The sequence below is a fragment of the Sceloporus undulatus genome, chromosome 4, assembly GCF_019175285.1.
Source record: "Sceloporus undulatus isolate JIND9_A2432 ecotype Alabama chromosome 4, SceUnd_v1.1, whole genome shotgun sequence".
Taxonomy (NCBI): Eukaryota; Metazoa; Chordata; class Lepidosauria; order Squamata; family Phrynosomatidae; genus Sceloporus; species Sceloporus undulatus.
The window spans coordinates 222,612,893-222,640,655 of record NC_056525.1 but is presented as its reverse complement, the minus strand read 5'-3'; the positions used below and the strand labels follow the sequence as shown (position 1 = coordinate 222,640,655).

The 27,763-nt window shown below is 40.6% G+C and overlaps 1 protein-coding gene across 1 annotated transcript in view; it reads right to left on the bottom strand.

The window, feature by feature from the left end:
- The window catches only part of GRHL2 (grainyhead like transcription factor 2), a 115,014-nt gene that overhangs the window by 36,128 nt on the left and 51,123 nt on the right, over positions 1 to 27,763 (bottom strand). The window contains exon 9 of the mRNA XM_042465969.1: positions 9,405 to 9,563. Within this exon, the coding sequence (XP_042321903.1) occupies positions 9,405 to 9,563 (159 nt within the window). The remainder of the gene's footprint in view (positions 1 to 9,404; positions 9,564 to 27,763) is intronic.

Sequence of the window (27,763 nt, the reverse complement as noted above, 5' to 3'; positions counted from 1 at the left end):
TATGATTCTACTTTAACCATTGCTGGATCCTATGGAATCCTGGGATTTGTAGTCTGGTGAGGTCCAAGAGCTTTCTAGCTGAGAATTCTAAATGTGCCTCCCTAAACTGCATCTCTGAGGATACTATAGGATAAAACCATGGCAGCTGAGGTGGAATAATAGCACTAATAATTGTGTAGTGTGAAAGGAAAGGGCTCAAGATGTAGGCAACATATAGCCCAGAGGCTCATGCAGTTTCAGTTTGATCTCACATGGCTCTCATCCTAATCTCAACAGCCTTCTACAAATTATCAGATCAATCCTTTGCAAGAGTGATCTGTCCCTTCCTAAGCAGTCTGTGGTATGGGGGAAAGAGAGAGTGGGACAGACAGAAGGAGGTGGCATGGAAACAGAGGGTGAAAAGGTACCATTAACATAGCCTGAAACTCTCCTGATTTAGCAGGTACAGTCCCAATTAATCTTCCATCATCCCACGTTTTCAGGTGCTTTTAAAATGTTCTAGTTTCTCTCTCTTCTCCCCCTCTCACCTTTCTTCTAAGTTTACTTTAATTGCTTCAAATTGAATTCAAAGTGCAAAAGGAGTTTGCACTCAATTAATGCATCAGAGGGAGAGGAGAGAAACGGGCATAATTTTGCCCTTCCCACTAGTCCCAGGCTAAAGAAAGTGCCGCAGCATCGCCTAGTTTTCTTTGTTCTTCCTCATTAATAACTTTTGTCATCTTGACCAAATTCTGACATTGGTTGGCCACATATATCCTAGTTTTCAATCTGTGAAATATTGAAGGGCATGCATTAAAAGACAGAAAGAAAGAGAGAAGAGGGGTTGGTTTACCTATTTTTGTCTAGAACTTGAAAAGTGATGTTTTTTGTACTAGTATGCTTAGATTCCATCATTGGCCATGCTGGCTAGAGGATTCTGGTAGTTGAAATCCTCACAAGTAATACTTCTAAACTGCTTTTGCTGGCCCCATCCATCACAAGTTCCAGCCCTGTCTACTTCCAGAGTGAACCCACAAAGATATTAACTTCAAAAAGAATTCAGTCCTTAGTATGTAAAAGAATGCCTATCTCTGCCTTAAACCAAAACTTTTGTGCAGCATTAGCAGTGAGTTTTTCCAACCACCCATGCAGTGCGATTTCCTGAGGGCCATTCCAATTTCCAAGGCTTGGGATATTCAATGGAGGGGGGGGGGTAAATACCTTTTATTTATCATTGTAGACTGCAATAATCTTAAAGATCTTATCTATCCATCACCTTGCAATGATGATTTCCCAGTGTGACACCAAAGTCATTAAATATCTGTGTAATTTCAGCTTGCATCCCCCCGCCCCCTTTGCACTTTGCACTGCTATTTAAGTTTGTGCCAAGTTAGTGAATAAGCTATCCTTTCTGTAGCATTTCATTTTCACTGAACCTGAATAGAAAATGGGACATAAGTCAATGGGAAACCATGTGAAACCATTTGGATTTAAGACACTATGCGATGCAATTCTGCACAGCCAAAGATTCTTTTCTGCTGTGTTTGAAATGGCTGAACCTTTGAATTTTATTATTTGTCAAGTTCATTTGTCCATGGGAGCCATGGGATGTAATGGTTTGAGCACTGGGCTATGACTCTGGAGATCAGGGTTCAAAATCCTGCTTGACCATAGGAACCTACTGGGTGACCTTGGCATGCCACATTCTCTCAGGCTGAGAGGAAGACAAAGGCAGGCCCTTTTTGAACTGGAGGCCCTAAGGTGAATGTAACATGGGGTTTTCTTGGCAAGTGTTGTTCAGAGGAGGTTTGCCATTGCCTTCCCCTGAGGCTGAGTGTGACTTGCCCAAAGTCACCTAGTAGGTTTCATGGCTGAGCTGCGAATTGAACCATGGTCTGCAGAGTTGTAGTCCAACACTCAAACAACTACACCACACTGGCATACATTGGGAGGTAGAAACTGTATATAGAGGCATTTGCAAATCACCTGGAAGTACATGCGGAAACAGTTCAAATTAACAGATTAAGTCACAAGGAAGCAGGAAAAAACTGGACCATTCCTACTTAGCCTGAATTTATTTTGAATAAAGATACTGAAAGACTATCCCAAATTCAAGAGTTCTTTTAAGATAAGGATTCTATTGCATATGGAACACATTCTTCTTTTGGCTACTATCTTCAAAGTGATCGACATACCCTGATGCATACATCTTCCAATTGCGCTATGTTCAGGAGTTAAAATACTGTAGCTTTGTCTGGCTCTATATTGAAATACTATTAATATCTGTCTGGTAGCAGGAACATTCATATATTTAAGGTACCTAGAATGAGAGACACTCTTCTGCACAGCCTAGAAGGAAGAAGCAAATTCCTTTAAGGTCAATAAGACTTGGTGGTGGTAGTTGTAATGTGTCTTCAAGTCACCTCTGATGTATGGCCACCCTAGTCATAGCATTTTCTTGGCAAGGTTTATTCAGAAAAGGTTTGCCACTGCCTTCCTCTAAGGCTGAGAGAATGTGACTTGCCCAAGGTCATCTAGTGGGTTTCCATGGCTGAGCAGGGATTTGAATCCTGGTCTCACAGAATGCAAGCCCAACAATCAGACCACTACATTACAATAGGATTACTTGGGAGTGCTTTTGCATATTGGCTTTTTTATTGTTAAAGCCAGCTTTAGACACATGACCTGCTTAGTTCCTCAATGGTCTCTTCATTTGACAAGGTGGGAAGATTTGTTTACAAGATGGGAGGATACAATGGCTATTTTACTAGAAAAAAATAGTGCTGAAATGTTGAATTCTTTCAAAAAGAGAATGGGACATTAAATTAATATGAAAATACATGGCATTCCTAACAGACCCTGATAAGCAATAAAAACAGCTCACCCTCACCAATAATTCTAGCCTACTCCCTGTAATAGGTCTTGCACTGATTCAGTGTTGTGGCTGATGTTTCCTTGACAACCTACTTAATGCTATTTAAGGGGCTTTAAACAATTCTATCATTTTACGATAATTAGGAATAAGTGTTCACCAGAAGTTGAAAGTGTATTAACGGCATTTTGATTAAGACTGAAGAGAAACAAATCTCAGTACCAGGCTGTCAAGCAGCTGCCTCATATGGCACAGTCAAGGGCATCTGCACTTGTGATTGTCCAAATAACAACAGATTCCACACAGAGCCTGGAAACATCATCATCATCTTCATCATCATAATATTCATGACAGTGAAGATCATAATGATCATCATCATTTTATGACAAGTCCCAAAATCTCCCAGCACTGGGCACGTTTACTAGAGGATCCAAAACCAGATTAAGGCAGCCTTAACTGTCGCCACTGTCAAACCTCTCATTCACTTTTGTTCATCAAATCACATATTTCTGAAATATTGTATAGAAATATATGAAATATATACTGTAGATATGCTATATGGAATAGGTTATAAAAACATCATATATTTATTTCAATTATTCATGCAGCCCAAATATTACTAGTTAAAATGTAGGGATTTTAGAACCAACAATCTGTCTGTAGAAATGAAGAACTCTGACTTTCTTTGCATTCCAAAATGGATATAAAGCTTTGTTCAGTCTATGCTACTATGATTTTACTCCTGAGTTTTCTCTATTTCTCAGTTGCAAGCCATTTTGAATATGTGTTCAGAAAGTAGGTAAATAGGTAAGTAGGTAGGTAGGTAGCACTAGCAAAACAAAATAAGCAAACATATCTTGGGACTGACAGTTTCACAACCTAATTCTTTTTCAAGGGCCTGTTGTGAGGATAAATTTGAGGCATGGATGGGGGAACACCTCAGGGTATCCTACTCCTTTTTGCTACTTTTGGTATCCATCCATCTTGTGAATGTGTCTTCACATCATCTGTCAATTTAATATAGAAACCCCAAGAATTTCATAGCATTTTCTTAGGCAAAGAAAACTCAGAGGTGGTTTTGCCAGTTCCATCTTCTGAAATATAGCCTACAGCATCTTTCATTTGTTGGCAGTCTCCCATCCAAGTACTAACCAGGGCTGACCCAACTTAGCTTCTAAGAGCAGGCAGGATCTGGTGCCTTTATGTGTTGTTGTCACTGTGTGCCTTTAAGGTATTTCTGATTTATGGTGACTCTAAGGTGCCCTATCACGAGGTTTTCTGGGGCTGAGAGGGTATGATGTAGTCAAGGTCACCCAGCGGGTGTCCATGACTGAGCGAGGAATCAACCCCCCCATCTCCAGAGTCCTAGTCCTACGCTCAACCCACTATGCCATGCTGGCCGGGGTAGCTATTTACTAAAGCAGGTATTATTTTTATTCTGTACCACTAGATGGCATAAGTAACCTAGTGGAATAGCCATACACACTCAAACTGAGACCAGCATAACTCAAGTGACTCCTGCTGGATTCCAGGAGCCCTTTCACACTACACAATTCTAGATGGAGAGTTAAAACTGATGTTGTTAGATGTTGGCTGTCAAACTCCAAACATTGTACTCATTGGTCCTTGCATCATTGCTTAAGTGGGATGACCATTTAAACTTCACCAAAAAAGAAAAGAAAGGAAAGGAAAGGAAAATTCATCACCAAGAAAGAAAAGAAGGCACAGATCTACACAATATCTCCACATGGAAATATAGAGGTATATTGTTGTTGCTAATTGCCAACAAGTCAACTTCAATTTATGGTGACCCTACGAATGAGAGACCTCCAAGTTACTCTGTCATCAACAACCCTGTTCAGGTCTTGCAGACTCAGGGCCATGGCTTCCTTGGTTGAGTCTGTCCATCATGATGTGGTCTTCTTCTTTTCTTACTGCCTTCTACCTGACCAAGCATTATTGTCTTTTCTAGGAAGTACAGCAGCCTAAGTTTAGTCATGTTGGCTTCTGGGGAGAGCTCAGGCTTTATTTGCTCTAAGACCCATTTATGTCTGTTTAGCAATCTGTGGTATCCATAGAACTCTTCCCAGGATCACATTTCCAATTATTATTTTTTTCCTGTCAGCTTTCTTTGCCAACCAGCTTTCACAACCGTATGTAGAAACTGGAAATACAAAGGCATAGACAATCCTAACTTTAGTTTTCAATGTTATGTCTTAACACTCCAGGATCTTGTCTAGTTGCTTCATAGCTCCCCTTCCAAGTCCTTGTCTTCTAATGTCTTGATTGCAGTCTGATTAGTGACTGAGCCAAGACATGTAAAACTATTTCAATGTTTCCATTGTCTACTTCAAAGTTATATAAATCATCTTTGGTCTTTATTTTTCTTTTCTTAATGTTAGCAGGTGCAAAAATATAGGTATAGATTTTGAAATAATTAAATACAATACATTTCACCACAGTGGGGCAGAGAGTGACAAGCAACACCTGCTAAAGTTCCCTCTTCTACTTGACCATTAAATTGATTTCACCTTGCATCCCAATGACCAGATGACCTATGTGCCTGTCCAGTCTTCTGTCTAGGTTTTCACTGGTGATGGGCTCTTCTTTCTTGTGGTTCTTTATTATTAAACTGAACTTGAAGTAGAATGCTCTTTAGAGAACATTTCTTTTTAAAATGGGGTACATCCTACAGCCTCTCCATTACAACCAACTGGTTAAATCAGGAGCCTCAAACATATGGATTACATTCATATTCCATTCACAACTGCAGCCAAGAGAGAACCCAAGTACCAAGAAGTCAGAGGATCCAATCAACCTGCAACCTGGAAAGACAACAATCTTGCTGTTTGAGGATGTAGTCCAAAACATTTTTCCAAGCTCTGAATTACTAGAAAATTACTTTTACTAGATAAACAGTTCTACATATTTGAGAATAATACTCCATATCAGTGTGATGCTCTCAACATTTAACTCTAAGTGCAGCATAAACTAAACCCTGCACTGTCTTTGTTAGGTGTTTGCCCTCAGTGATCATCTAAATGCTCCTGTTGATCAATAAACAGCAAAGTCTTGGTAATAAATGGTATTTTGAGAGCTAGTGTAGTGGTTTGAATGTTGGACATTGGAAGACCAGGGTTCAAATCCCCACTCATTCATGAAAACCCACTGGATGATATTGAGCAGCTCACAGTCTCTCATCCTCAGAGGATGGCAATGGGAAACTCCCCATGTAGGAACTCACCAAGAAAATCTATAGGGTCACCTTAGGGTCTCCATAATTTGAAAACAACTTGAAGGCAAACAACACACATAACACAAGGGAAGTATTATTTTAAGGCAATATTATTGACAAAGGGATAGGCATTGTAGTCCAACACATCTGAAAGGCTCTAAGTTGAGGAATGATAAGTTATGCATAAGAGATGAAAATCAATCAATCAATCAACAAGAACAAGCCAAAGAATGGATTTCAGGAAGAAAGAATTCCTGACATTTGCTGCATCAGGTCAACCTTAGACAGAACTGGAAAAGTTTTGGTTTGGTTTGTTTGTTTGCTTGCTTTTTAAAATTATAGTTCCCATAGCATCCAAGCCAGAATAGTCTGGAGGATTCTGAGACTTGTAGTCAAAAAGGGTAACTTTTTCAGATCTAACCATGGGAGACTGTATATCCTATTTCTAAAAGTCAGCCATACAGGCTCCAGGTTTGATAAGATTTTAATTATGCCTGTGTTCTTTTTTCTCCTACTTTTAAGATGGTTTTGATTAGATCAGTCAACACTCATTTCCTGCTCCCCAACCATGAAATGTGAAATATCAATTAAACGCATAGATAGTCAAAGTGATGAATATGTATAATTCAAAGGCTTAGCTCCCTGTTGTCAATAGGTCACCCTTGATGACATCAGGCTCTTTAAGATCTTTTTCTTTTCTTCCCCTCATTACTTTTCAAAAACTGGTAAATGGGAGGAGGGATCAGTAGCAGTATTCATATCTTTGATATTTACTGAGCTTTTAACAGTGTATCTTCAGATCTCTGAAAATATTTGACCTAAAAATGCCATTAAAGTATAGCACTTCAGATTCCTTACTTGAGGGGAAAACTGATTTAAAAAACAACGATATTTGCTTATTTTCCTAATCTGTTGGGTTTGCCCTAAGTAACAGAGATGTCCAAGCTGCAAAGTGAGAAATCAGGGAGGCAATTCTTAGGCTATGGCTTCATCATTCCTCCTATTGCCCACATCAGGAACTCATGGTTGCTTAGCAACCAGGACCGGACAGTTTCCTCTCTTCCTCATGGATGGGCTGGGATGCAGCATCTAACTGCAATACAACGTCTGCAAGGCCAGAAGCAAAAGCAAAAACCTCAATGCAAAACTTGGAGAAATTGCTTCTGCAGACTTTGTCGTGCCACTTCCAAGTTGTTTCTGACTTACGGCAACCCTGCGGTAACCTTATTACAGGGTAGCTTGCCCAAGGCCATTCAGTGGGTGCTGGAAGTAAATATACATCAACACTTGTGTTTTTTTAGTAATTAGAGGTAGGGAGGAAATTATGTAATGCACATCTTGTTTTTAACTCTGTCCTATGTAAGTCAAGCCTTTTCTGCCTCCTGCCTACAGAGATCACTTCCCCCCTTCTTTCCAAAAGTTAGTGTTAATGTTTTACAACCCTTTGTCTGAGAAGGAAGCATCCATGAACAGTGATGTCACTAGCTATGGTGTCACCTGGTGTGAAAAGGGTATGCCTGTGTCCCTCCTCTTCTCCATCTCTAGGCTGGCAAGGGCCTGCGTGCACCATCCTGTTCTTCCCTCCTCTGTGACATTGCCTGGAGATAGAGCAGTTGGGAAGGGCGTGTGTGTGCCCCTCCTGAACCAAAGAGAGAGGAGGGCCCAACTGAATGTCATTCCCCTTCTGGGTGTCACCTAGTGTGGTTCGCATCCCCTCACACACATACACACCTCTAGTGACACCACTGTCCATAAAGCTTCTCAGCCTCAGGATGGCTCTTACATCCACACATGAGAGTCAGCATTAGGGACTCTTCAGCAGAAGTACAGGCAACTTTCCCATCTCTGATGGACTTCTTGCAACAATGCGTGTAGATTTTCTTTTTTTAACCTTACCAGAATGTCCTATATATTTTATACTAGAGCTGCATGGGACACACTGCACTGCTTAATATAAATACAAATATTTCCTACAGCAGGTTTCCATGGCTGAACAACGATTCAAACCCTGGACTCCTGGAATGCTAGTTCAATGCTCAAACCACTACACCACACTAGCTCTTCAACTGTGGTAACTGTAGTTTGAAAAGGTAACTCAGAAAATGTAGAACTGCTTAATACTTCACCAAACTACAAATCAAAAATTTCCACAGGATGGGGGCATGACAGGCAGGTGGGCAGTTAAAATATAAAGGGACTGCCAAGGTATTCTTGGAAGATAACAGGGGTTGGTTGTAGAGATTCTAAGGCGGGTTATAGACCGCTGAAAAGCGGCGGTCTGACTCCACTGCCGCTTGCAGCTTCCGGGAGCCGCAGCCTTTAAACAGCGCGGCTCCCGGACGCTGCATAGAAGGAGCGCGGAAATCGCGCTCCTTGGCGGGTTACAGACCGCCGTTTGGGACGTCCTTGGGACGTCCTAGTTTAAAAAAGGGGCGTCTCTTCTAGATGCCCCTACTCCTGTTACGGGCTCTGTCCGTAACAAATGGCGGCGGCTGTTCCACACGGCTGCCGCCATTTTGACGTCTTGGACGCCTAGTGTCCAGACGTGTCGCAGTGGAAGTGACGCTGCAAAAGCGCGCCTTGCGCTTTGCAGCACCACTTCCGGGGCCCAGGAAGGAGCCCGATTTCCGCGCTCCTTCCTCGCAGCGTCCGGGAGTCCAGCGGTTTAGAAGCTGTGCCTCCCAGACGCTGCAAGCGGCGCCGGCAGCAGACCGCCGCAATTCAGCGGTCTGTAACACGCCCTTCTCAGGCCCCGGAAGAGGCACTGTGAGTGCCAAAGGGCGCACTCGCGGCGTCACTTACAGTACGCCACGTGCGGACACAGAGCATCCGTTACGTCAAAATGGCAGTGCCCGTATGAACAGGGCGCCGCCATTTTGTACGGACTGAGTCTGTGATAGGGCAAGGGGCGTCTAGAAGAGACGCCCCTTTTCCAAACTGGGATGTCCTCGGGACGTCCCTAATGGCGGTTTGTAACTCGCCATGGTGATCAAAATGAGGCCTACTAGTGCTGCCAGTCATGCTGGCAAAGAAGGAAAAGAACAAATGAAAAAAAGGAGGGGGATAACAAAATGAAAATAAAATTAATAAATGTGACTTAAACTGATGAAACTATTCAAGTACTGTACTTAATAACTAAAATAATTATTAAATGAAAAGTTTTCTTGCTAGGAGTTAGGAAAACTACTCTTTTGCACTATAATTCCCAGAATACCTCAGCCAACATAAGAAATAATCTTTCTACACTGCTTCTTGGTCACCACTTCTATGTTCAGCAATCAGTATTTTTAGGTGCCGAACACATACACATTATCTTACCTTGTCACAGAAAACCTTGATCTGACAGAAAGCACGATGGATGGGTTTATTGCTGCGATTATTGTAGCTGTATGTATCAATCTGAATCATCAAAGGGAGACCCTTGACTCCTTTTTGTGAAGAAAAGTCTGTGCTCAAGCAGTTCACTGTGATGAAAATCTGATTGGAGAGGAAAAGAGTTAGAAATTGTGCTTATAAAGATATGATTTTTTTTAACCACAAATGAGATTGAAAGAAGTGCAGCCTCTCATTAATCTATAAGGTTCCATTTGCAGTAACCCTTGAAAAATCAACTTCCATGTAATGGAAATTAGTTTGCCTTAATTAATCATTGCTTAATTCAGCATTTTAGCAAAAGCAATCTGGCATGGACAAAATGGCTCCTTTGACTCAACTAGTACAACTACTTTACAATGGATTCATTAGAATCAATAAAAGAAATTTACTAGAAGCCTATAGCCAAATTTACAAGAAATGTGCAGCCATGTGAGTCAGTGAAATCAATACATGAAAAATCAGCTCCTGTTTCTTGTGCCAACAGTTGCTTGACCTTTATTGTTTCCTCAAGGCAGACCTTCGAAAAGTTATTCCTTTCATGACTCCAAGAATCTCCTAGTCACTAACCATACTTGGGTGACGAATTGTGAGGGGTATGGTCTGAAAAAGTACCATTCCTAAAATCTGCCTCAGGGATGCTACATCATAACACTGCAGGCACAATGACCCCAATCACCTTTTAACTCTAACTCTGCCAAGCTGCCACTGGAACTTGTTTGGGGTCTTAATCAATTTGTTGCCTCACAGAAGATAAAATGCAACAGCGTTATTTTATTTTATTTTTATATGCTGCCTTTCTCCTAAACTGAACTGAAGGAGGCTCACAAAAGATACTTTAAAAACAACACAACTTTTAAAACTGAATTAAAAACATCACAGCAATAAAATCAGTTAAATATACAAAATCGTTAAAAACATGCGGCACTAAAAGTATAAAACCATTAAAAACATACAATAGCCAATACCCAAATAAAAAGCCTCCCTGGTTGCAATTACATAGTAAAAGCATGCTTGAAAAGACAAGTTTTTGCTTGCTGGTAAAAGCAGAGCAGCGAAGTTCCAAAGGCTGAGAGCAGCCACTGAGAAGGCTCTCACTCATGTCTCCACCAAGCATGCCTGCGATGGTGGTGGAACCAAGAAACAGCCTTTCACTGAAGATCTTCGTTATGGCAGGTTCATATAGGGAGAAATTATCTTTCAAATAATTTGGACCTAGTCCATATAGGGAGAGTCTGCGTGGCATAGTGGTTTGAGTGTTGGACTACAACTCTGGAGATGTGAGTTTGAACCCCCACTTAGCCTTGAAACCCATTGACTGACCTTGAACAAGTCACACACTTTCACCCTCAGGGGAAGGCAATGACCAACCTTCTCTGAACAAATCTTGCCAAGAGTCGCCATAAGACAGAAATGACTTGAAGGCACAGAACAACAACAAAAGTCATATAGGGCTTTATAGGTCATAACTAACCCCTTGAATTGTACCCAGCAATGCACTGCTAGTCATTGAAGTTGCTTTAACAAGAGTGTTATATGCTCCTGAAAACTGATCCCAGTCAACATTTTGGCCACTGCATTCTGGACCTACTGAAGTTTCTGAACAATTTGCAAAGGCAGCCCCATGTAGGGTACATTCCAGTAGTCCAACTGCAAAGTTCAGCAAGCCTGGAGTCTTGGTTTTATCTTTGATTCTTCTCTGTTATGTATCCCTCAGATCCAGACCACAGCCAAGGCTTGTAGATTCTTTTTATACAATATTGCCAAAATCTGACCATATCTCTCCACCTCTACTGCCAAGATCCTGGTCCGTGCCCTAGTGGTCTCACGATTACTGTAACGTCCTCCTGGCTGGGCTTCCTCTTTCTCACCTCCGTCCTTTAATTTCTGTCCAGCATTCAGCTGCACACATTATCACTTCCGCCCACCGCTGTGACCATATCTCTCCTGTGTTGGCATCCCTTCACTGGCTCCCCCTCCCTTACCGCATTCAGTATAAGCTCCTGCTGTCAACGTTTAAAGCCCTCCATGGGCTGGCCCCTCCTTACTTATCAGACCTTCTTTCTCCTCACCTTCCCACTCAGGCCCTCCGTTCTGGTAGTCAAGGTCTGCTGTCCCAGCCCAGGATTTCATCTGCCTCATCTCGGATTTGCCCCTTTTCACTCGCTGCCCCTCACTCCTGGAACCTTCTTCCCCCGCGAGCAAGAACCATCACTTCTTTAACCAGCTTCAAAACGGAGTTGAAGACCATCCTGTTCAGGGCAGCGTTCCCAGGCATTGCATAATTGTCACTTGCTATTTGATGTTCTTTTGTTGTCTGTTTTATTGAATCATTTCCTGTATTGCTATGTATTTTATATGTATTATTCTACTAGAGAGGCCCCTTCCCCACCACCTTTCCCTTCTCCCTTTGTGTCGTGTCTTTTTAGATTGTAAGCCTGAGGGGAGGGAACCGTCCAATTAAAAAGACTGTATGTACAGCGCTGTGTAAATTTACAGCGCTTTATAAATAAAGGTTAATAATAATAATAATATAAGCAAGGCACATGTCACTGAACAGCTGGTACATGTCACTGAGCACATGTCATTCTTCAGCTTAAATAAGTCAAAAGATTGCTATTTAGATCTAAATACTATGTTAAAAATTAAAATATATTGTCTTTGTGGGATTTGTTCTATTTATTTTGTTTAAATAACTGCTAACCCCACCTTCTTCTACATTTTGAGGTGATCTAAAATGGAAAAAATATTTTAAGAAAGTAGTAATATCCAATATTCCTCTTATCAACCAGCTATATACAGTAGATACAGTTGGACTGCAACTACCTGGACTCCTAATCATTGGTTACACAGGTGCTATCAACCAGGGCTGAAGAGAGTTGCCAGTCAATAACATTGGGAGGGCCACACAATTCCCACCAATTTTAAAAGATAGACCTTACAAAACTTCTTAAACAAAGTGGGCCATCCACATTTGCTGGGATTGGGGCACAGGACCCCCATGAAAGTGGAAAAACAGCAAATAAAAATCCACATTTTTAAAACTGAGAGAATACCTCTCTAGGAATCACTAGGTCCTCCAGTACAACTCTGTGGTCAACATCCACCAGAACCTAACCACATAATTTATACTGGAGGACCTACAAATGCCTAGAGAAGTGTTTTCTCTAGGAATCTTTAGGTCTTCCAGTATGACTCTGTGGTTAACTTCCAGCAGAGTAGTGCTAGAGGCTCTAGGGCAGTGATGGCAAACCTTTTAGAGACCAAGTGCGCAAACTGAAAGGCGTTCCTGCACTGGGTGTTACCCGGTGCCATGGGGCAGGATTTCTGGGGGGTAGGACTTCTGCTTTCTGGGGGCAGGACTTCCCCAGAGACAGCTGAAGGCCTGGGAGGGCGGGGGAAGAGGAAGAACAGGTGTGCGCCTGTTCCCTGCCCTCCTGCGTCTTTAGGTGTCTCCAGAGAGGTTAAAGGCAGCTAAAGGCACAGGAGGATGGGGGAAGAGGAGGAACAGGTGAGTGCCTGTTTCTCCTCTTCCCCTGCCTTCCCATCTCTCCACCTGTCCCCAAAAATGGCTTTGCGTGCCAGAGGGGGCACACATGCCATAGGTTTGCCATCATGGATCTAGAGATTCATAGAAAGAACATATCAAATCTGCAAAAGTCAAAGCTACAAATGTGGAGGCCCAACTGTATTGATAAGATGGCTCAATGATGTGATATAATTTATCCAAAGGCTTGTTGCAGGAAAGATCACACTATCAGACCTTAGAAGAGGTGTTTTTTTAAGTATAATTCCCAGAATCTCTTAGCTAGCATAGTCACTTGGAGTGATAGTCCAATTTTTTTCTGCTCCTTCCTATTGACAATGGTGCCTGGAACAGAATCCCACTCACTGATCCTTCCCATGTTCCCCAGGGGGAAAAGATTATGGCTCAGTAGTAAAGCACATACTTGCCATAGAAGACGTCCCAGAAAAAATCCCTAGTATTTTTAACTAGGGCTGACAGATGCTCCTATCTGGAGGCCTGCAGAGTCACTGCCAGTCAGTGTACATGTTTGGACTACAACTCCCACAATACCTAATCATTGTAATAATTGACCTTGGGGCGGTGGGGTGAAATTTCTGGAGGACACAAAATTGGTGAAGGCTGGTGCATTTTCTTATTTTCTAATGAAACTTGATCCTGATTTGGTCAATGGGTTTTATTATGTGCCTCAAGTGAATTCTGATGTATGTAGACCCTATCATAGTGTTTTCTTGGCAAGGTTTGCCATTGTCTTTCTCTGAGGCTTCGTAAGTATGAGTTGTCTAGGGTCAACTAGTGGGTGTGCCCAGCTGAGTAGGGATTTGGACCTTGGTCTCCTAGCGTTCTAGCCCACCACTCAGCTCACTGTACTATACTAGCTTTCTGACTATGGCTGAGAGTATTGATAATGCCCATATAATTTTGTAGGGGCCATAAAGAAAGAACTCATTTCCTACTTGTAACATTTTCATGGAAACTAACTTATTCAGAAAAGGAGGGTAAGGAAAATTGGTTTGACTGACAAGACACCTCACTATCTCCTTCTTTGGAGGATTTTAAACAGAGGCTGGCCATCTGTTGGGGAGTGCTACGATTGTGTGTTCCTGCATGGCAGGGGATTGGACTGGATGGCCCTTGGGGTCTCTTCCAACTCTATGATTCAATTTTTTTTTCTATTTTAAACAAGCCAATTTTACCTACAAGGAGGTAAAACTAATGTGGCTTGCATGGAGAACTTGGCAGCATTCATTTGATTACTAGGGTTGATATTACTATCAAGTATTTTCTGGAGGAGTTGGCTCAGCTTGTTTGCTTGACTGAGTTAACAGCACAGTAGTATTTCTGTGCTTGATGGTATCATGGCACTCCACGCTTACAAACAACAAAGTTGAACTTTAACTGATTAGAAAGGAGAAGAGCTCAAATAAAAGCTGTTTTATTCAGATTTGCAAGCATATAGCAACACTCCAAGAAGAGAATATATGCAAGAAGAGAGGGGACAGACATCAGAAATGATACTTTAGGGAACTGCATCTCCCAGAATCCTCCATGTAGCATAGCCACTGGCTGAAGGATTCTAGGAACTGTAGTTGAAAAGTTACCTTTCCCAAGATCTAGAGAAGAAATGGGCATAGGGATCCACAGATCTCTATAATACAAAACCTGTCTCCCAGGTACCACAGGATTGCACCTTAGAAAGCTAACAAATTTTTGTGGCATAAGCACTACTTCAGTTTTGTCTTTTGGTTATGCAACTCTTTTCATTTCTGATCATCTGCTTCTTCTTCCATCTTGGCTTTTTTTCTCAGTTTCTCTCTAGCATTCAAGGAGCTATTTCTTCCACTTGGGAACTCTCCCCCTCACCTCTTATCATTCCCTTCACAGCTATGGCCTCAAGGAAGCTAGCTATGGCCTCAACACATGGAACTGTCTGCTGCCTGAATGTATGGCAGAGCGAAGTGCATTAGGAAGATTTTAGTTATTTCACTTTAAATTTTGTATATGAGGGAAGAGTAGTACTAGCAGGAATATCTGTTCCAGAGCATAATATGGAACAGATTATCAGCAGCTGCGTAAATGTCTTGTGCGGCCAGTAAGTGCTCTTAATAAATCCCACCCCGAGCCAGATTGACTTCGAATGCCATGCTGAAACTATTTCATTGGGTTCCAAATTATTTCCGATAGTCCTGGCAGCCACCAAACTATCATCTGCTAACCGTATCTTAAATCTTATTAACAAGAGGGAAATTCCAGCAGGAAACCTTCAGGTGGCTTTCTTGAGCTTTGGAAAGGTGACATAGCAGTGACTTAAAGGAATAAAATCAGTTGCAGCAACATTATCTTGATGGAGAGCAAAGAAGCAGAGCAATGATAGTGTACTGAATGTAACAGACTATCATTTTAGAAGATTGAGTATCCTCTTCCTGATATGGTAATATATCAAGGCTCTTTAACAATAATTAATAGTTTGCACACACATAAAGGTAAAAAGTTGTCATATCAGTATTAAGACGGTGTTATTTTGCACTGGGGCTTGAGAGAATGAGATTAAAGTTCAGGCAGATCAATGATTTGGGTAAATATTTCATACCTCGGTGCACTACCCTATTAGGCTGCTTTGGACGCAGTGGAGGGCATTTAAATAAGAAAGACAATTTACAAGCAAAGAACTCAGGGACATAAAATTCCTTGAATATGTTTTTAGTTTCAATTAGTCTCATGGTTCAGATTATGTTAATGCCCCATTACATTTTTTCAGTAAGATGACCAACTGATCGTCACTTATCTGGACAGTTTGGATGCCCAGAGCAACAATATCCCAGATAATATTGTTTATTATCATAGAGATGTCTGGTCTTCAGCAATATGGTTTAGAAACAGGTGTACCACAACATTTTATTACCTTGATATGTAACCTGTATTCAGGACAAGAGGCTACTATTAGGGCAGAATATGGAGAAATGGAAAGGTTTCCAATTGGAAAGGGAGGCAGGCAAAGCTGCATTATATCGCCCTATCTGTTTAACTTGTATGCCAAGAACACTAAATTAAAAAAAGGATTGGACTCAGAGGAGGGAGGCATGAAAACTGGAGAAAGGAACATCAACAAACTAAGATTTGCAGATCACACCATAATACTAGTAGAAAATATCAGAAATATGGAAAAATTATTGAAGAAGGTCAAAGGCAGATTTATAACTGAACATCAAGAAAACAAAAATTATGGCCACATAACTTTAAAGAAGATGATGAAGAGATCAAAATAGTTCAAGATAATTAAAAAGATTGTATGTACAGCACTGTGTAAATTTACAGCGCTTTATAAATAAAGGAGGGGAAGAAGAAGAAGAAGATATTTCATACTTGGGCTCAATCATCAATCACAGCTGAGACTGCAGTCAAGAATTCAAAAAAAAAAAAAAAAGACTACGACTTGGAAATGAAGGAACTAGACAAGATCCTGAAGTGTAAAGATAGATAATTAAATACCAAAGTTAGGATTGTCCATGCCATTATGTTTCCCATTTCTATGTATGGTTGTTAAAGCTGGACAGTGGAGAAAGCTCATAGGGGGAAAAATCAACTCCTAAATACAGTACATTACCATGTTTGAGATGTGGTGCTGAGAAACAGTTCTGAGAATACTGTGGACCGCTAAAAACACCAATGGATGGGTCCTAGAGCAAATCAGGCCTGAATTCTCCCTGGAAGTAAAGATGTCTAAACAATGGTCACCGACTGATGAAGTGACTAAGAATGGCGTCTCTCCTCTGAATGCCTGCCTGGAGTCAGTAATGGGCTGGATGAGGGAAAACAAACTCAGTTTGAATCCAGAGAAAACGGAAATACTGGTGATAGGTTCCCCAGGCCCAGGGGTCACACTTCCTGAAGGACGAAGTTCACAGTTTAGGAGTACTTCTGGACTCGTCCCTGCAATTGACATCTCAAGTAGATGCGATGGTCAGAAGTGCTTGCTATCAACTTTGGTTGATACGCCACCTGCAACCCTACCTGGGCCAAAGGGACCTTGAAACGGTGGTACATGCTCTGGTAACCTCTCGCTTGGATTTCTGTAATGCGCTCTACATGGGGCTACCCTTGTACCAAGCCCGGAAGCTTCAGTTAGTACAAAATATGGCGGCCAGATTGGTCACCAGTGCGTCCAGGTTATTCTGAAAGATCTGCACTGGCTGCCTATTCACTTCCAAGCGCAATACAAGGTGTTGGTTATTACCTATAAAGCCCTACATGGCTTGGGCCTGAGTTACCTGAGGGACCACATCTCCCCATATAATCCACCCTGCACACTCAGAACAACTGGGAAGAACTTGTTGGAAATTCCACCTTCTAAATATGTTATTACTTCCCAGATGGCCTTCTCAGTAGCAGCCCCACAAATCTGGAATAGTCTTCCTGACGAGCTCTGTCTTATCACCCCCCCCCCCCTGGAAACATTTAAAAAGAGGCTTAAAACCTTCCTCTTCTGTCAAGCCTTCCCTCCTTGAAAATGAAGTCGTGTACTCTGATCCCATTGACTCTCTACCTCACCCTATTGATTGAATGAATGTTTTTAGATTGTATATTGTATTTAGCACTCTTGGTTTTATCTATTTTATGATGTGTTTTGTAATTGGTTTTAAACTCTATGTAAACCGCTATGATCTTTTTGGAAAAGCGGTATATAAATAAAATTTATTATTATTATTATTATTGCTGTTGTTGTTATATTATTATATTTTCACCATTTCATGAGAAAACATGACTCACTAGAAAAAAACTATAACATTTTGTAAAGTGGAGGGCAGTAGGAAAAGAGAAAGACCAAATTCAAATTTATTTGACTTAATCAAAGAAGCCACACACAGCCAAGAGTCTGTAGGAGCTGAGCATGGCAGTTGAGGATAGGGTGACTTGGAAGCCTCTCGTACATAGGGTCGCCATGGGCTGAAGTATATTCAAAGGCAATTAACAACAACAATAAAATATATTTTTGATATACTGGCACTTTTATGACATAGTGATGGATATCCAGAATGAGAGAAGCTTGTATGAAGAGAGCAGAAATTGGTGCTCTGTTATCATGCTATCAATAAACCAGCCAAATCTACTCCAACTCCCATCACTCCTAGTCACAGTGGCCAGCAATCAGGGATTATGAAAACAGTAGTCCTACACAGCCGAAGGACAGCAGATTGCTCTTAATGTTAGCACGTGAGAGAAATGAGTGAAGTTCCATTTGCAAAATTTAAAGACTGACTAGACCCATCTGATTAGCACAGCTTAAGCATATTGCCATTATGCCCAGCTGTTCTCTCTGGGGCCAAAGGAAGGAAGAAGCAGTCCACCAAAGGCGTTTTACCCAGGAATCTTCCAAAGCAGGATCTGGGCCTTTTGGCAAACCAAATAGGTAACTACATAAAACTCTGTTTCTTGCTTTGGAAAAGATACTGCCAGTGCTATCTTATGGCATCTCATTTGTAGGGATAACCAAAACATCTAAGTAGGTGACTGTCTCTCAACGATCAATAGCCAAACACCATTTCTTCAGGGCTTGGGCATTAATTACAGAGATTAAGGCAGACAGCAAGTTCATTGGTATTTGAAAAAGAGACAACTTGTACTGATGGAATCACAGATAGAGTGGACTTTTGCTTGGGGCACTGGAGATCTATGAGAATTGGCAGTGTGGGGGCAAATCCTCATTTATTTATCTCTTATTGGAACATACCAAGTGCACCTATTTGGTTGTTTAAAAGATTTTAGCCAAGTACTTCTTTGGTTTGTTTTTTTAAATGACTAACTGGATTGTATGGTAATGACCCCTCTGTTATACTTACGTAAGACTAGATACCTTTGTATAATTTGTAGTGGAAAGAAATGTTTGCTGCATTTGGGCCTTTTGAGAAACTGGCTCCTGATTATGTTAATTATTAACATGCAACTCTATTAGAATGTTTTCTCATTCTGGTTTCTGTATTTTAATAATTTATAAATGACAATTATAAAAAATATGATTATTTTAAATAATTGCAGCCGTGTCTTGGTTATTGATGTTTTCTATTTTGTACTGAATTTTAAGTAGCTTAGACCCCAGTAGTTAGCAGACTTCCATTTACACTGGAAAAATGGAAACGCAAACTTCAGATTTCTCCTCACAGAGTTTAGAAAGTTACTTTTAAAAAGGAATTAGCCACAGTTATATCTCTTAGACATCCCACAAGTAGTTATTTTCTGATATCATTACTATTTTCAAAAATTAACTTCACTAGCACATTCTCAAAAGTAACTATTTATTTATTATTAATTTTTAAAACAAAATTGGATATGTTTATCTAATGCAGCAGCATGAGACAGCATCAGAATTGTGTGATATCACTGCCATATCTATAAAAGTAAGCATTATGTAACTCCTTAGAGTTATTGGTTTGGCCCAATGAGTGGGGAAATCCTGAGGAAGGGGCTGTCCTTGCTGGCTAAGTTCAAAAAGAGAGGGGCTGCTGGAGAAGAGGCAAGCGTCATTTTCCAGGAATAGGTAGAGGGCTCTTTTCACCTTGAATAAGGTAGTGGTACCTTCAGTTATATATTTCGGAGAGAACAAGAAGGTAAATACCTTATAGTGGGATTTCTAATATAAATTTGCTACCTGTTTTTTTTAAAATCTTTTATTCAGTTATTTCAGATTTCCATCCAAATATTGCAATACAATTGAGCAGCAAAAACAGAAGAGTCCTGCAATCATGTCCTGCCCTGACACTTCAATAGATGCATGAAACTTTTGGGAGAGTGCAAATTATTCACAGAAATTACAAATATGAACCCAACCCATAGTCTCAAAGATGATATGAAGTGTGGAATAAAAATGTGTTACACAAAGAGTAAATACTATATTTAATAACAGATGCTCCAAAGGAATGGTTTTTAATTTATTTCACAATTTTTTTTCCAGCCAGGATGTCTCCTCCTGTTGTTGTTGTTGTGTTTGGGGAAAGAATTTTTATGGGCCACCAGTTTTTTTAAAATGCCATATTGTTTTACCATTTTCTTAAATTAAAAAAATCACTTGTTTAAAAAAGAGTCACATTTAAACTGTTAAACTTGCTAAAAGGATAAGTTTATGTTAGACTAGTTTATTATTAAATGCAAACAAACAGTTTAGGAACAGAGGAAAAGAGCTTGGAAAAAGCTTCTCTTCATCATCATTGACAACTCCCAGAATCCCTGTTATGTACGCTCAGTGGGGGATTATAGGAAGTGTTGTCCTCAAAAAAGTCACATTTTAAAGCTCTGAATAGGACTCTGTATTGTACCAAACTAGGCACTTACCCATTTCCAGCCTAGAAGTGAGGAATGTGCAGTCCATCAGATGCTTAGACTTCAGTTCCCATCACCCCAAGCCAGCATAGCCAATGGTAAGGGCTGATGAGAACTGAAGTCTTAAAGGACCACAGGTTCCCTGCCTCTCCTTAAGGGCCCAACCTCTAGAAAGTTAAACTTTTCCCACCTGCAACCAAGGCTCAGCTTGTCTTGATTTGTCATCTGACCAGGAACCTTATTGCATGCAGAGAGAGTGGGAGTTCAGCTAGATAGTAGCACCTTTCTATGTGCCTTACTGCATGATGTTGTAGTATTTTAGTACTCTTTCCACAGCAGATGGTAATAAAAGCAAGTCTTTTGTTGAACAGATTTTTCCAGCTACAAAAAACTCACTTTTACAACTGTCTTCTGTGGGAAGGGAACTGAAGAACTACAACATGATGTGGTAAGGCACACATGTGAAAGGCACTATTATCTGGCTGAACTTCCACTTTCTTTCCTCATGGTCTTTCATGTTGCTGTGATATGATTTTGTCAGAAATTCAGCCTACAGCCTTAAGAATATATGAAGAGCCCTGCTGGACAGTGGTGTCAATAGGGTTGGTGTGATAACTCATGGTGTCACCCCCTCATTGACTTCCTCCCATATCTACTACAGTGAGCCCTTCCCTTACGTGGGGGATCCATTCTGAATCCCCCACGTAAGGGGAATTCCGCATATGCTCGAGCCCCATTGAAGATAATTGCCCCTTCCGGATGCGCCGAGGCTTCTTCCTGCGTGTATGCTGGAATCCGCGTAAGGCATGCCCGTGTATAATGTGGGCGCACTATATACACATGAGAGAGATGAATGAAGTTCCATTTGCAAAATTTAAAGATTGGCTAGACCCATCTGATTAACACAGCTTAAGTGTATTGCCACTATGCCCAGCTATGCTCTCTGGGGCCAAAGGAAGGAGGAATCATGTAATGTTTTTTGTACTTATGTTACTTATAAATCCCATATATCACTGAATGTAATGGTAATATTTGTGAAATAAGCAACTAGCAAAATTAAAATTATACTTTTAAATTACAATATCATATGGACAGCCTAAATGTATTTACATACTTTCATTTGATTAACAATTTGGTAAGATGTGATGTTTTTAAATAAAGTTTTAAAAAGTTTTAGCATTTTATTTTTGTAAAAAAATAAAATTAAAAAAAATCTGAGGCTGCTCCTATTTTGTCACAGTGAGTCCCACTCACGCCAAATCTTCCACTGAGCTCCAATGTTTTAAAGGGATGCATACATGTTTCAGCTACAGGGCAGATATTTGGGGAGGACTGGAATGGTGTCACCCCCCTTTAAGGTGTCACCTGGTGTGGCCCACACACCCCTAGTGACACCCCTGCTGCTGGATCAGACCAGAGGCCTATCTAACAAAAAATAATGTTCACACAATTGCCAAACTGATGTCCTTGAGAAGCCCAGAGACAATGAGTAGAACAACATTGTTTCTTTATTTAATGGATGTTTGTCCACCCTAAAAGACCTTCCCATTCAGAAGTACATGCTCTAAAATAGTCTCTGGAAGATCTATGCAGAATCATGCTCAGTGCTGGATTAAGAAATGTTGAGTTCCAAAATTATGTCAAGTTTAAGAGATCCCACAGCTTTACACATAAAAGTGCACTTCTCTAAAAATGAGGGGGGGGAATGAAATGCAGCCTTTTGTTTATTTAAAGGTCCTTTATCATCTAGGGACCTATCTTATACTTTACCTTGCTTTGCATTAATCTTGCACTTTGGGAAATGCAATTATGTACAAGGGGTATGGTAAAGGGTAATGGAGGAGCAATACATATATGCACTCTGCAGCCCCTAAAACACTTATTACAAAACAAGCTTCACTGAATACATTGGAACTTTATAAGACTGAAGTAGAAATATTAAATTACAACTAAGGGCAGGCCTACACTTGTCAGAGTACTCTGGGCTGCCCTGGAGTATTCTGGCCAGGGACGTAGCCAAAGGGGGGGTTTCTTGAGGTCCGGACCCCCCCTTCCATTAGAAAAATGAATGGTGTGTGCTGCTGCGCCGCTGCACCCAAGCCCCATTATAATGGTGGCACTTAGTCTGGACCCCCCCTTCCTAAAATCCTAGCTACGTCCCTGTTCTGGCCCCAAATGCATCTCTTAACCCCAAATACTCTCTTTTGCTGTGAGTTTTCAGCTCTCAGACAGCCCTCATTCATTGCCCAGTGCCACTATTGAGGACAGAACGAGGCATCCATCCATGCTATTGGCACAGAGCACCTTGTTCTGATCTCAGAGTGACTTGCACCCACAGCAATGGGCTGCTCACAGGGACTGTGACTAAAAAGGCACCTGCTGTCATCACTGCAAAGAGCAGAAAATTCACAACAAAAGGTGAATTACTTAAATGCAGGTTAGGGGAGGAAGCCCCAAATCAGGTGTGGACCTCATGAAGACAGTCCAGACCTGACTGGGGGTTTTGGCCCTGTATTGTATAAACAGGACATAGTGAATCCAGGAGGAATTCGGAATAAATCATCCACATAGACAAACCCTAAGATTTGCAACAAAATCTTCCCATATACCTTCTAAAAGACTGTTCAGTGTTCCTGCCAGTAAGTATTTCTGTCCTAGCAGGGCATCCCACTCTCCCACTCCTTTCCATTTTTCTTTTCCAATGTTTTTTTACAATAGGGTAGGCAGAGTACATCCCTCCGTACATTGCTGGACTGCATCTCCCATGCATTTGCAACCACTGGTTATAATGGTTAAGGCTCATGAAAGTTTCAACTCAACAATGGAGATTATCACACCAGCCAAAAAGATGGGAGCCTAGCGGTATGCTCCTGTCAATATCATGCCATAATGCGATCTCACGATGTCATGTGACATCGCAATTATCCCCCAATTATTTTCTGTTAATAAAAAGTGGTGCTAGAATTCCTCTTTATTCCTGGGATAATTGTGGGATAACCATGACACTGTGCGACGATCATTGCATCATCGCACGACATTGATGGGAGCATACTGCTCCCCTCCCATCTTCTTTGCCAGTGTGATAATCTCTAATGTCAGTAATGCTCTGCATTCTGTGGCTACTGGGCATGTTCAGTTCTCAATGGTCTGGTGGTTCCCACTCCCTATTTCTGCAAATATGAAGTATTTTTTGTTCTTTGGTGGTCCTATTTTGGCCACTACCCTGTTTGGTACCCATCACCTTTGTTCTGACCACCTTGAGTCCCAATTTTGGAGAAAAGGTGATATAACAACAACAACAAAAACAACAACAGAAGGAATGACAGGGGAGGCAGCAGAGGACTAAGGGAACTTCAAAAGACCTAATTGGAACTGAAGAATATTTTCCCCCTGTAATCTAGTGACTACATCTGAAGTCATGGAATGCTTAGAAGCAAAAATGTTCTTTTATTGGGATTGATATTGATGTTTATATCTCCAATGATGTTTGTTCTGTAAGGTGCCTTAATTAGTGAAGACTGAACAAGTGTACAAGCATTTCAAATCATGTTTCCCCTCCACCAGGTGGTGCTCTGGGAAAGACCTGTTCCAACCTGTGCAACTAACTCTCTGAACAGTAAGGAGCTTGTTAACAAGGAGGCTGATCAAAGGATAAATAATAAGACCACAGTTTACAAAAGTTATTTTTTTGGACCTGTACTACCACTGTTTTGCAGTTGTCATGGCCACAGTGACTACGGAATACTGAGTGCTGCAGCCAAGATAAGGAATATTTGTAAGCTCTGAGAAACCCAATGTTAGTTCTAACAAGGGTAAGCTCCTTGTCATGAAAAGGACTTATTAACCACAAATAACATAAATTCCATTAATTTCTAGTTTGGACTGACATTGGATTTAGCCCTTTCTATTTCCAGCAGTTGATATGTTAAAACAATTATAACATGCAGGACTTTGCTAAAAACATAGCCTAGAGAGTTTCATTTCCAGGCTTTAAAAGAAATCAAAGTGTATATTATTATTATTATTATTATTATTATTATTATTATTATTATTATTCCCACCTTTTCCTCACTTTGTGACTCAAATTAGCTTACAAGTTAAAAAAAGTACGTTAAAAATTATATTTTTGTCCTTTATTTTTCTTCCTGTTTCTTTCAGATAATATAGTCAGTCCTGAAAGCTGGACACAGGGCAGGGTTTTAAATAAACAGAACTGCTTTGTGAAGAGTAAGTTCAGCTTTTATAGTTTCTTTTGACATCCGTTACCTTATAAATTCCATACAAAGTAAACGCCTTTGTTCCAGCTCAATACCAATGTCTCCAGCAAATGTTTACATTTCCCTTTAAGAAGCTTCCTCAACCCTGCACCACGCCCCAGCAACTACATAAAAACTCAATTTGCAGTGAAAGCTAGTTGGACACCTGTTCAATCATTTGTGTACAATGCAGATCCTAAATGCATTGCAACCCGGGTGCTTTGTTTTAGACATCTTATTTTAGATGAGAATTAAAGAGCCCCATCTCTCGGGCAAATACTGGAATTGTTTTGGTAATTATGCTTATTTGTAGTTTTTGTTTTAATACAGATTTTTAAAGTACAGTATTGAATTTTAACAGAAACCTTATTTCATTAAGAGAATTGACAATGTGGAATGAAATACACACAATATCTTCCCATAGTAGAGTCCCCTTACTCTTGCAGAAGCATCAGAGGCTGAAATTATCTATAAAAATAATGAATTATTCTGCCACACATAATCATGGACTTGAATCTGTTCACAGTTCATCTGTGAAATACTGGAGAGTATAGTGCAATCATGCCATATTGCTCATCACATAACATGGTAATATGTTACAATATGTTTTAAAATGGGATATTTTAATTTTGCTCTAGATTATTTTAATGTGCCCTATCATTATGTGTGTTAACAATGTGTTTAAATGGTTTTAGGTGTTTTTATCTATGTTGGACCTCACCTTGAGCTTGGGGAAAAGTGATTTAGAAATTCATTCATTATTATTATTGGTAGTAGTAGTAGTCATTCTGTCCTGACTCTAACGCTTGTAACCAGGGTTCTAGGTTATACATAGACCTTTATGTGAAGGAAACTTCATAGGTACAGCAAATGTGCCCTCCTTACTAATGTGGTTTGTAAGCATGGACATTAGGGATGGGACTATATAATGTACATCATGGAGGTATACTACTCTGCACACCCCAACTTCCCACCCATGTAGAGATGCTTTATATCTCTCATGTAGTAGTAGGTATTCTCTCCCTCTGTCCTTCACTGGATCCTTGCAGCCCCTCCCAGCTGCCGAATTCTATTATCCTTTTTCTACTTAACACTCAGTACACTTGGGAATGTTACTACAAAGTGAAGGTAGAAGGCCCAGAAGTGTAAGACAATGTGGGCTGACTTAAGATGTGCACCTCCTTTTTTCTCACATGAACAGAAAGATCCACACTTAAGGTGTACCTAAACTACAATGATGTAGTTTCATACCATTTTAATTATCATTGCTCCAATCTAAAGAATCCAGGAATTTGCAGTTTGGTGAAGTACTTTGAAGACTTTGTTAATCTGCTCCCCTGAATGATAATTCCCAAGGTAGTCTGATTGCCTGTCTATACTACCAAATTAAATTCATTTAATCCTCAATCTCAGTCTTCGCAGGATACCTTGGTACTTTCTAAGTATGTTGTTCTTATGTGAGTTCCAGTCGTTTCTGACTTATGCAACTCTAATGTGAACCTATCACAGGGTTTTCTTAGCAAGATTTATTCAGTGGGGTTTTTCCTTTGCCTCCCTCTGAGGCTGAGAGAATGTGATGTGCCCAAGGTCACTCAATGGGTTTCCATGGCTGAGTGGGGATTCAAACCCTGATCTCCAGTGCTCAGACCACTACATCACTCTGGCTCCTATTCTAAGTAATCTAAATGGAGCTGCCTTTGGAAACGGTTCAGAAACTCCAGCAGATTAAAAATGCTACAGCCAAAATGCTGACTGGGATCAGTTATAGGGAGTATATAACTCCCTTGTTAAAACAGCTTAACTGGCCTCCAGTTCATTTCTGGGCACAATTTAAAGTGTTGGTCATGACCTCACTATGGAAGAGGGGCATATTGCATTTCTATTGAGAAATAAACCCAAATCTCCATTTTAATAAAGATAACCAAGCAGTAGAGGTGATCTATTCTTACTGGGTGATTCACAATGAAATATAAATACTATACATAAACATAAAAAAGAGAGGCAACTACTTATTAACCCTGCTCTGAAAATGGAGTCTAACACAGCAGCTTCACACAGGCATCTCCTTTTGAAACCTTTCTGTTGCTATATATATGGCAAAATGTGTGTGTCTGTGTGCACCTTCAACTCCCTGATTTATGACGATTCCATGGATCTCTTTCTTAATAATGGCATGGGCTCAGAATTAGAGGAGAGTTTGGGTCTGCATCTATACTTACAGAATTAATGCAGTTTGACACCACTTTAATGGCCATGGCCCAATGCTATGGAATTTTGGGATCTGTAATTTAATTTGTTTTATTTTATTTTATTTATATACCGCTATTCCAAAGATCATAGCGGTGAACAGCAAGTAAGCTAATTAGCAAGTAAGCTAATTTGCCCCCAACAGTCTGGGTACTCATTTTAGCGGCCTCGGAAGGATGCAAGCCTGAGTCGAGCTTGGGCCCTTTTGCTGGTCTTGAACTCGCAACCTTGTGGTTTCGAATAAATGGCTGCAGTACAGGCATTTAACCACTGCGCCACCAGGGCTCCTTCCACCAGGGCTCCTTTTTTCTGCTCCCCTGTAGTTTTGTAACATATCTGACTTTCACTGTCAGAGCACTCTGGTGCCACAACCACAGATCCCAGGATTCCACAGGATAGAGCCATTACATTTAAAATGGTTTCAAACTGCATTAATTCTGCAGTGTGGCAACAGCCAGAGTGTTCTTTGAAAAACCCTCAGTGATATTTGCTGGCTCATGGATTCTGGGAACTGAAGTCCAAGACCTAAATCCAATTGCTTCCTCAAGCCTGAACCAATGAGATCCATGGAAGTTTTAAGTTATGTTGGGAGGAGAAAATAGTAAAGAATTCCAGTGAGGAAAAAGTGAAAAACATCTAAAGAAACCAGGGTGGGTGCTTAAGGAGCCTTCAGATAAAATGACATTTTAAAAGGGCATGTATAAGAAATGGGGAAAGGGATGCATCACCGACTTTGAGTACAAAAATAGCCAGTATTTGCTGGGTGAAGATACCAGAGTGCTAAAGCTCAGAATGAACTCAGGCTTCCAAGGAACAGGGACACCTAGCTACTTTGAATGAATTCAGTTCTGTAGGGTTAAATCACCTGCACCCAACATTACTAAGGGAACTTGTAGCTGCAATAGGTATTGACACCAGGTTGGTACTTGTCATATATATGACACCATAAAGATGTCAAAGAGAGA